The sequence below is a fragment of the Hippopotamus amphibius genome, chromosome 17, assembly GCF_030028045.1.
Source record: "Hippopotamus amphibius kiboko isolate mHipAmp2 chromosome 17, mHipAmp2.hap2, whole genome shotgun sequence".
Taxonomy (NCBI): domain Eukaryota; kingdom Metazoa; phylum Chordata; class Mammalia; order Artiodactyla; family Hippopotamidae; genus Hippopotamus; species Hippopotamus amphibius.
Window position 1 is genome coordinate 36,780,151 of NC_080202.1, and position 10,498 is coordinate 36,790,648.

At 47.1% G+C, this 10,498-nt stretch overlaps 1 protein-coding gene across 2 annotated transcripts; it reads right to left on the bottom strand.

Annotated features, from left to right (window-relative positions):
• Positions 1 to 6,591: 6,591 nt before the first annotated feature.
• ATP5MC1 (ATP synthase membrane subunit c locus 1) lies at positions 6,592 to 9,504 on the bottom strand. 2 transcript variants are annotated; one of them, XM_057717197.1, is made up of 5 exons: positions 9,383 to 9,504; positions 8,747 to 8,794; positions 7,724 to 7,801; positions 7,130 to 7,308; positions 6,592 to 6,809 (listed from the first exon to the last, which is right to left on the bottom strand). In XM_057717197.1, exons 2-5 carry the CDS (start codon positions 8,783 to 8,785, stop codon positions 6,695 to 6,697), a joined length of 411 nt encoding a protein of 136 aa, XP_057573180.1. In that variant the 5' UTR covers positions 8,786 to 8,794; positions 9,383 to 9,504; the 3' UTR covers positions 6,592 to 6,694. The 2 variants fall into 2 exon arrangements, with proteins under 2 accessions (XP_057573180.1, XP_057573181.1); XM_057717198.1 differs by having other exon boundaries at positions 9,313 to 9,436.
• Between the last annotated feature and the right edge of the window lie 994 nt (positions 9,505 to 10,498).

A 10,498-nucleotide genomic window follows, 5' to 3' on the forward strand; every position in this document is an offset into this window, starting at 1 on the left:
AAGTCGCTGTGATTTATCCTTCCTGCACCCTCACCCACGGAGGGCAGGCTGCCATTGCCCCCTGCCTGCTACAAGACCAAGAAGGAAGGAAGGAAAGAATCAGGAGCTACGAGTGAAAAACTACCTCGTTTTAGAGTTTATTCGGTATATATTTATGAAGGGCCTGCTAAATGCCAGGCACTTTAGCTAGGCGTTGCCATAGGGATAATGAAACAACTAGAAAAGCTTGGTGAAAAGAAGAAAGTCAGGCCTCCTGAGACTTCCCACAAGTCCTTGAATATGCAGGAATCAAGGGGCTGTCAGTTTAAATCCTGGGAGGATTCCCCAGGACTTTACTGAAATGTGTCAGCTGGAAAAAAAAAAAAGCCATCCAAAAAACAAAAACAAGCTATTAAAAAAAGAAAAGCTTTTTCTCCCTAGCAAGAGTACAGGATCATAATCTAACACTCCCAGCAGGACCTGGGGCAGCACTCAGTAACCAAACATATTGATATTTCTGCAGCAAAGTATATGAATATTCATACTGTCAGACTAATAGCCTCACTTTAGATTATATTTTGCCGCCAAATTTGTTTTTTTAAAAAGGAAGTCCTGGGACTTCCTTGGTGACGTAGTGGCTAAGAATCCGCCTGCAAATGCAGGGGACTCCCGTTGGAGCCCTGGTCAGGGAAGATCCCACATGCCTAAGCCCCTGCACCACAACTACTGAGCCTGCGCTCTAGAGCCCATGAGCCACAACTATTGAGCTCACGTGCCACAACTCCTGAAGCCCAGGCACCTAGAGCCCGTGCCCTACAAGAGAAGCCACTGCAATGAGAAGCCTGCGTACCACAACGAAGAGTAGCCCCTACTCGTGGCAACTACAGAAAGCCCACGCGCAGCAATGAAGACCCAATGCCGCCAATAAATAAATATATAATTAAAAAAAAAAAGTCCTGTGTTCACAGCTCTGTGTATTTTCCAACAAGAAACTGTGGAGTTGAATGATAATAGCCAGCATTTATTGAGAGCTAAAATAGTGGTTTTTTAGTTAACGTTTATTGAGTGCCTAATATGTGCCAAGCGCTTTGTATGTCATTCCTTTCAGCAAACCTATGAAGTAAGTACTGTTAGTCCATTCTGATAGATGGAAAAAGAGAGGCTTACAGAGGTTCAGTCACTTAAACACGGGTCACAGTGTGAGTAAGCCAAATCTGTCTCCAGAGAAAACATTCTGACCACTGTGTGATACTATCACAGCTTGGAACTCTCCCACACTTATCACATTGTACTTTGTACTAATTACAGTCCTTTGGTACCTGTTGCTTCCACCCCCGCCTCTCATTCCCCATTCTTGGAACTCTAGATCATGTATTATCTATGAATGCAGCACGGGGCCTGTCACAGCTTAGGTACTAAACATAAAGCCAAATGAATGGGTACAATATTTTATACAGATTTCATGTTTTGTTGGTATAGTGTTTCACCACTCTATAAGGATACACATGAAAGTGGTAACAGTGGTTGCCTCTTGATGGTTTGATTGCAGACAGGATGGGGCAATACATACATACACACACACACACTTGTACCTTTTAAATGTTGTGCTGTGCATCTATTGCCTATTCAGACTACATATTTCATTCATTTTTTTAAGGATTCCAGAATTTTTCTTGGGCATTATTTACCTAGTAAGATGGTCAAAGGTCAACTTGCTGGGTAATTTCACACAAAGAAAAACACTACTCCATAGCTTCTCCATGGCTACAGACTGCAGAGGCCCACAGGTGGCCCATGGGGTGAGAGAACTCCTCAGTGGGTCCCTTCTTTATTAATGGACCATTGTTTTCAGGTACAAGGTCCATTAGTGATGGGACAATGAACAGAAAAACATTTACCTTAGATCCAGCAGAAAGAAGTTCAACCTTTTTTGGGGGGGGGTGCTGTGTTGGGTCTTTGTTGCTGCGTGCGGGCTTTCTCTAGTTGTGGCAAGCTGGGACTACTCTTTGTTGTGGTATGTGGCTTCTCTTGTGGTGGAGCATGGGCTCTAGGTGTGCAGGCTTCAGTAGTTGTGGAGCATGGGCTCATTAGTTGTGGCTCATGGGCTCATTAGTTGTGGCTCATGGGCTCTAGAGCACAGACTCAGTAGTTGTGGCGTGTGGGCCCCAGAGCATGAGCTTAGTTGCTCCACAGCATGTGGGATCTTCTCAGACCAGGGATCAAACCTGTGTCCCCTGCATTGGCAGGCAGAGTCTTATCCACTGTGCCACCAGGGAGGTCCAAGGCTCAACCTTTGATATGTACCATTCTGCAAATATCCTCTTTGACCCTATTTCTGCATCCATAGAACAGTGATAATTACTACCTCTCAGGGTTTTTCTGAGGATCAAGTGTGGCATTTCTAGAAGTGTTTTGCAAAGTGGTAAGTACTGTCCAAATAATTGGCACCTCACTTGCCCATGTACCTTCTCTCCTCTGGGCCAGTGCTCATATTTTCTCTACCTGGAATACTCTTTCCCTTTATTCAGGAAAATCCTAGTTATTTAAACTCTCTAAGCTTCTATTCCTCATCAGTAACATTGATAAAATAATAGTAGCTATAAAGAAGAGATAACGTGATAATGAATGTGCACAATACCTGGCCAGAGTAAGTGTTTGATAATTATTAACTCATTATTCTTGCTCACCTTCAAGGCTGGCTGTAATATTACTTTGTCGGCCAAGCCTTCACACCCCCAGGCATATTATTAATACTATTATTAATTAGTCATTTTTATTTACTCCATCCTCTGAAGTAATTCATACCTTTATTATAGCACATACTGCTTTTTATTTTAGTGGTTTGTTTACTCATCTGTCTAGCTACTACATATGATGTCCTCTAGAGCAGTAAGTGTGGAGCACCTATCTTGTATCCCCAGGACCTGACATTCAGTGAGTATTGCAGAAATGGTGAACAGAATGGAAGTGAAGACATGATAGCCAGTTGCCCTTCCCCAGCCATGGATCTTTAAGATTTCACCTCTTTGGGACTTCCCTGGTGGTCCAATGGCTAAGACTCTGAGCTCCCAATGCAGGGGGCCCAGGTTCCATCCCAGGTCAGGGAGCTAGATCCCACATACTGAAACTAAAATATCCTGCTTGCTGCAACTAAGACGCGGTGCAGCCAAATAAATTATTAAAAAAAAATTTTTCATCTCCTCTTCCTCAGAAAGGCCTCTTTTTTTCCTAAGGGCTGGCTAACCTTGTACAAAGAATTGTCAACTCAAGGCATGAAGGGCTGCAGCTGCTTGAAGGACCAGCTCACCAACTCCCAAGAGAACTCCAGAAGGCCTCTAAACTGGGAAGAGGAGGGACCAGGGAGAGGCTAGCAGAACTTTGTGAATTGCTTTGCTTAGTCTAGTGCTCACTGACTTTTTTTCAAAGCAACACCTGGCTGCTTTTCCCTAGTAGCTTGGCCAGAGGGCAAGTGTATGCCTTCAGGAACCACCCCCGTGGCCTCTGGGGATGGATGACACAACCAAGCAGTTGGTTGCATCCAAGCCTCTCTCTCCTTCCCAGCACACTGGACTACATTGAGCCATCTCTTAGTGCAGCAAAGTTTGGTAGCACCTTGCTTATGGCAACCTGGCAAGCACTCTCCCCCAGGACAGAGGCCAGCAAGTATCCTGGAGTTCAGGTCACAACTGTGCCTCAACCCTCTCTAAATAGACACAACATGAAGCTCCTTCTCCCCTTCCCCAAGGTCCTGTGTCCTACTGCTGTCTGGAGCAGTCCTTCCCCTCCAGGGCCTAGCCTTTTTTCTTGGGCTCAATGCCAGGAATAGATGAAGAGTTCCCACACAGGTCATAAACTGGGGGCTAAAAAGAAAAATCAGAACTTGGACTGAGTATTTTGAGGCTTCTGATTATAATAGCAACTTTAAAAAAATTTAATAATACATGTATTATGTGTTATTTCATTACATATCTCAATATATCTTTTTAAAACAATATTTATTTATTTAGGTTGTGCTGGGTCTCAGCTGTGGCTCAAGGGCTCCTTAGTTGCAGCATGCATGTGGGATCTAGTTCCCTGACCAGAGATCACACCTGGGCCCCCTGCATTGCGAGTGCAGACTCTTAGCCACTGGACCACGAGAGAAGTCCCACACATTCTCTCTTTTTTAAAAAAAATTAATTTATTTTTATTTATTGGCTGCATTGGGTCTTTGTTGCTGTGCGCAGGCTTTCTGTAGTTGTGGAGAGCGGGGGCTACTCTTCATTTCGGTGTGCAGGCTTCTCATTGTGGTGGCTTCTCTTGTTGCAGAGCATCAGCTCTAGGCGCGTGGGCTTCAGTAGTTGTGGAGCATGGGCTCAGTAGTTGTGGCTCACAGGCTTACTTGCTCCATGGCACATGGGATCTTCCCAGAACAGGGCTCAAACCCGTGTCCCCTGCATTGGCAGGCAGATTCTTAACCACTGTGCCACCAGGGAAGCCTGCCTGCACATTCTCTCTTTTTTTTTTTTTGGCACATTCTCTCTTGACTCTAGCTTTCCATGGGCCCACCAAGCACATTCCCAACCCTGCTAATTTGGATTTGAAAGCCCAGCAATTCCAAATCTGTTTGGAACCCATGAGGAAGGGACATTCTTACCAGCCCCTTGGGAAAAAATAGGTTCTTGGAGCTTCACAAGAAGGAACAGGCAACCATCTTCCCTGGGGGCTGCTCCTTGATTAGCACCAGAAGGTAGTGACCTGGCAAGGATGCCAGCCTGACATCCCAAAAGGTTATGGCATTTCATTAGCGTATCAGCATTAGCAGTTAATCCATGGCTCCCTTGGTGATTCAGCTGCCCCTTCAACCTCGGTCTGATTCCTACTCTCTGGTTCTGAGATTCCTGGGCTCTGTTTCAAGTTCTGTCAGTGGGTTGCTGTGGACAGTCTTGAGTTACTTAAGGTGAAGAGGCTAAGAGGACAAGCAGCAGGTTACAGTAGAACAATAGTTCTCAACTGGGAGTGATTTTGCCCCTCAGCTAGGAGACATTATTAATATCTGACATTTGGCAACTGGTTGTCACAGCTGGGGGAGGGGAGGTTGCCAGTGGCATCTAGTGGGTAGAGACTAGGGATGCTGCTAAACATCACCATGCGATGAATGATCTGGCCGCACATGCGCCCAGGGTGAGCAGTCCTGTGCTAGAAGACCATGACGGGTGACTGTTAGGTGGTCTTGGATTGAAATTCCTGGCCTGCTGAATGACCTTGAGCATGTCCCTGAACCTGGCATGAGTCAGCACAGTGATAAGAACAGGTTCTGGAGTTTGAATCCCAGCTTTACTAACCAGCTGTATGACCTTCAAGCAATTCCTCACCTCTCTGAGTCTCCCTCACTTTCCTTACCTACAGAATGACATATTTCATAGGGATGTTGAAGTTATTCATTGAAAATGTGTGGCATTGTTCAGTACTGTTTCCACTCTGTTGATGTTTCAGCATTCCCCAAGACTCCTAGGAGGTTGCTTAACACCTAAATACCTGCATGACTGTCTTTAAATTGCATGTAAATTGAATCCATTCTTATTGACTCACATTTTTGTGTTTGTTTTAACCCTCTTTACTAGTTACCCTTCAGCTGGAAGGTGTTAACAATTATTAGGAATTTTTTTTGGTTTCGCAAAAAGTTGAGTTTCGCAATAAGTTGACGTATCAGGTTTTCAAAAAATGGGTCCCGTATTTGAGACAGACCATGTCTACCAGCACCCCTGAGTTCATTCTGTGGATATACCAGCTTAGCTTTCTTTCACCTGGGTTATCAGTCCCACTTCAGCCAAGTAGGGAGCATCTGCTGGGCATAGACTGAGACCACAGGAAGATACTGTGAGGAGCTCTCTAAGCAATTCATTAGTTGGTTCGTGCCCCCAAATCACCCTTCTCATCCCTAGCAAAGCTACGATTGCAAATTCTCCAAGAATACAGACCATGTGCCTCATCTGCTTTATTCAAGAACATTTAGGCACTCTAAGAAAGGTGAATTGAGAATGGAAATGAAACTTACGAGTGGAGCTAAGTTCAGGCAGATGAAGGCCCACCTTCACCTCTAACGTGCTATACAAATTTTGGAGGATGAAGTTTCCCAATCTGTGCCACCTTAATTGTGTGGCCAAAATGAAAATAGATGGCACAGCACAGTGGGTATAGGTTTAGGCTGGCCTGAGGGAGGACTCCTCAGTTCTGCCATTTACCAGCTCTGTGATGATGGACAAGCTATTTTGCTTCCCTAAGTCTAGGTTTCCTCATTTGCAAAACAGGTATAATCACTGCACTTACAATTCATAGGGTTGCTGAGATAACAAATGCAAAACACTTGGTAAAGAGCTTGCTGCAAATTAAGCCCCTCAAAAATGTCACACATTATTATAGTAAGTTTGAAGGGAAAAAAGTACCAATTATCATGAGACAAATCCACGTTCCCTCCTCTGGGAGATGTTATTAGTCATGGCAGTGCTACTTCTCAGCCCTGAGGAGTTCCTAATCACCAATGGCTGACCCAATCCCTCTTCCTCATCCTACCTTTCAATGAAGGGCCCCTTCCAAGGGCCCCACTCCAAGACAGAAGTGCAGGCATATGAGTTTAGAGAAACGTTGTGTTTAATGGTAAAGCTGAGCACATTCCAGCACCGGGCATGGCCTGGAGTCAGAGCAGCAGGGGTGGGTAGGTGACCTCCATGGAGCCTCACATGGCGAAGAGGATGAGGAAGGCGACCATCAAACAGAAGAGCCCCATAGCCTCAGACAGGGCAAAGCCCAGAATGGCATAGGAGAAGAGCTGCTGCTTGAGAGACGGGTTCCTGCCGGAGACAGAGACAGGGAAAGGAAGGGAAAAGGGAATGGGTCATGGGTGGTGGTGGAGGACTCCAGTAGGTTAGGTGAATGGGGAGTGCTGAAACTGGGAGAGGGCGTAGCTTGCATATATCCTGGGGATTGGACAGGCAAGCGGAGTACCAACATGGTAAGTTTAAGTGAGCCAATTTGGAAACATAAATTTAAATTCTGAGAAAACAGGAGGTAGATGAAATCAACACAAAGCTAGAAGGATCTCTTGCTAAGGCTTCCTCCAAATAAAGTGCAATTTACAACAGGCGATGCTCTAGGTCACCTCGAAACTTACCTGGCATAGCCAATGATCAAGCTGCCAAACACTGTTCCAATGCCGGCCCCTGAACCAGCCACACCAACTGTGGCGGCCCCAGCGCCAATAAACTTGGCCGCTGTGTCAATGTCCCGGGAGACAACACTGGTCTGGAATTCCCGCCTGGCTACCTGGAGTGGGACACTGCTGTAGGAAGGCTAGAAGGAGGGGGAGAGAGAGGGAAGTAGGGAAGGAAAAAGGAAGAGGAGAGATAGTGAGGCTCAAGGACAGGTGGGTGACTCCACCCCTCACCCCACCCACCTGAGCTCAGAAATTGCAGGCAAATTGCGGGCAAGCTGCTCAGCAAGTACAGAACACTCAGACTACAGAGTGTGCTTAGAATTACTCTTAGGGTCCATTTCCAGACAGGACTAGGGAAATTTCGTGGGCTTCACGAAAACCCAGTTTTACTTCTGCAAAGTTTCTCACCTACAATGCTCACCTTGGGGTGCTTAGAACTATTAAAGCACCACAGATTCTCTGACTCTCCTCCCACTTTGGCCTACAGGCAACTGAACAAACTTGAAGGAACCTAGTCTCGGGAAATTCTTAAGAGGGCCCATTCTCCTTTACCTGTTCAGATGGGATCTCTGACCTACTCAGGAAGGAGGCAGACACAGGCCTTATCAGACCCCTGGTACAAGAGCGAATCTATAAAATCAAAAAGACACATTCCTCCAAATCAGGCAAGAAAACAAAACAACCCCCCCCCAACTGCTGAGCTTCTGTCAAAAACGACTACAAATATTATAAATAAAACAAGTCCAAGGTATTTCTCAAGGTCAATTAATGTATTACTGTTTCTACTTGATATGCCTGCACCAGAGACAGCTGTCCTGAGACCCTGGTGTAGTCAGCAGTGGCAACAACCTTCCCGTTTAAAACAGGGTAACAAAGTTCACTTCTATGAGCAGAGGCCTTAATTTGTATCCCAGAATGGAAAACAAAGAAAAAACAAAAACCAAAACACACACACACACACACAAAACCCATACTAACATCAAACCAAGTACAGGAAGGGTTTGTAGCCAGACCACCAAAGGCATCAGAAGGAGAAAATCTTATTTTGCTAAAAATGTAGTCACCCTGAATGGAGTAAGCCAGTAAGCCTGGTGAGGCTCCTGAAACAGTCACCTAAGCAGAGACTCCTGTAACAAGGCTTTCTTGAGCTGTTTCAAGAAACATAATGTAGCAGTTCTCAAACTTGGTTGAACATGAGAATCACCTGGGTAATTCTTAAAAAAAAATGCAGATGCATGGATTCCACCCCCACAGGGTGCAGCCTGGGCATCAGGATTTTTAAAAGCTCCCCAGATGATTCCAATGTGCAGCCAAGGTTGAGAATCACTGTTTCAATGGGCTGTCTAGCTATGGCCAAGTCAGACTGGGGGTAAAGGTCAGATCCAGACTCTGACCACATTCCAAAGCCAGACAGCTTGGTTTACATGCCCAAATAATCAGGGGTTAACTGCATCCATCCTACTGCTTCGCTAAAGCGGCAACATCATCAGGATGCCAAGTTTCTCTCAGTGCATTCACTGAACACTGATGGCTCCCACACCTGGCGCTGCAAAGCACCCCGGAGCCGAAGCTTACCAGAGCAGGAGGAATGAGTAGTGCCCCGGTGGTCTGCATTTTTTCAGTCTGCAGAGGGAAAAAAAAGAAAAAAATCCACTGACAGCTTGGTTGTCTGCTTACAGTCGCGACCTTCGGGTCGTCCCCTTCACCCCACCCTTCCTCCCTGGACCAAGCTCTTCCTCGAAACATGCCCCAGCTGAGCAGAACATTAGAGGTCAGAGGGACAGCGCAAACTCCCGCTCCACCACTTTCAGCGCCACAGGTCTGCAAAGGAAGGTCACGGAGATCGGAAGTAAAGGAAGGACGCCCGAGCCCCAGTAGGGAAATGATGCCCAAAGAGGATGATCTCCCGGGAAGACTGGAGAGGCAGAAACCAAGCAGGTGCCGTTCAGGGTCCGGCCCATTTCACACAGCAGTCCACGGCCCGCCTCAGCCGGGACAGTTAATCGCTCATTACCGTTGGTAATTAACATTAATTGTTAAGGCTACAGGTGCCCATCGCCTTTCCTGGCCCTAGGGGCAAATGCCCCTCCACACAACCCAACCACATCCTTGCCGACTGCTGGCTTTCGATCCCAAGTCACCTGCACTCCCACTGCCCTGCTGCCCCGACTCGGACCACAGCGCTCGCCCGGCTCAAGGTGACTGACTCACCTCCTAGCTTTAGCTCTAGGACTCAGCGATCAGCTCCCCGACCCACGTGTCCGGGGGTCCCCCCTCTCTCATTGGCCACAATCCCCCCGCGCCCTCATTGGTTAACATCCTGGAGTCCTCCTTTCTTATTGGTCTTTCGCAGCTTCTTCCTCTCTCTCCACAGGACCTTCGTGGCAGTTCCCGCCTCCATGCGGGTAAAGGCGGGGTTTTCCTCCGGCATCTGGCTTTCGATTGGCCGATCCCTGAAGAGCTCGACCATAGAGTCGGCTGGACTCAGAGGTCCCATAACCTCCCGCACAAAATGGCGGCCAAGGTGGAACGCTGCAATAAAAGGCGTGGGAGAGACGGCCGGACGTCTTACGCAGACAGACACATGATCTTGGACCTTAGCCTTCATTCGTACGTTCGGGCCCTGCGGCGCGTTGCATGTTGGGATTTGTAGTCTGGTCAGCCCCCCCAACCCCCCCCCCCCTCCCCCCCAAGGGCGGCTGAGATCCCGCGAGACGTTTCTCCGCAGGCTCGGAGAACCAACGCCTTTGCAGCAATTCCCGCCCTAGCGATTTGTGGAGGGCTGGCTTCCACCATGAAGAGTAAAGGCAGGCTTCCTCCCTGTAAGTTCTTTAGTGGGCGAGCGCACCTTTGTGGGCCTCTGCCAATGTTGAGCAGTCATGGACTAGCAACCAGTTGTTTGTTTGTTTGTTTTTTAAGTATTTTTGTATTGTAGAAACAACATTCCAAGGATAAAACACTTAACACCCTGATAGAGAACCGAGCAAAGGTTGGGAGCAGGTAGAAGAAATATCAGTTGAAGAAAAGAATCTTCAAGTACTATAAAAAGAAATAGGGGACTTCCCTGGTGGTCCTGTGGTTAAGAATCTGCCCTCCAATGCAGGGGACACAGGTTCGATCCCTGGTTGGGAAACTAAGATCTCACATGCTGCTTGGGCAACTAAGCCCTTGTGCTGCAACTACTGAGCACAGGAGTTGCAACTACTGAGCACAGGAGTCACAACTACAGAGCTCACTTGCTCTGGAGCCCTCGCGTGCAGTAATGAAAGCTGCAGCGTGCCACAGCTGAGACCTGATGCAGGCAAGAATAAAAGGAAAAAAAAAAGA

Coding starts and splice junctions, on each gene's coding strand:
- ATP5MC1 (XM_057717197.1), bottom strand. CDS start 8,785: ATGCAGACCACCGGGGCACTACTCATTCCTCCTGCTCTG. Junction 7,309..7,723: donor CAGAGATCCCATCTGAACAG/GTAAAGGAGAAT, acceptor CCCTCCTTCTAG/CCTTCCTACAGCAGTGTCCC. Junction 6,810..7,129: donor TTGATCATTGGCTATGCCAG/GTAAGTTTCGAG, acceptor TGTCTCCGGCAG/GAACCCGTCTCTCAAGCAGC.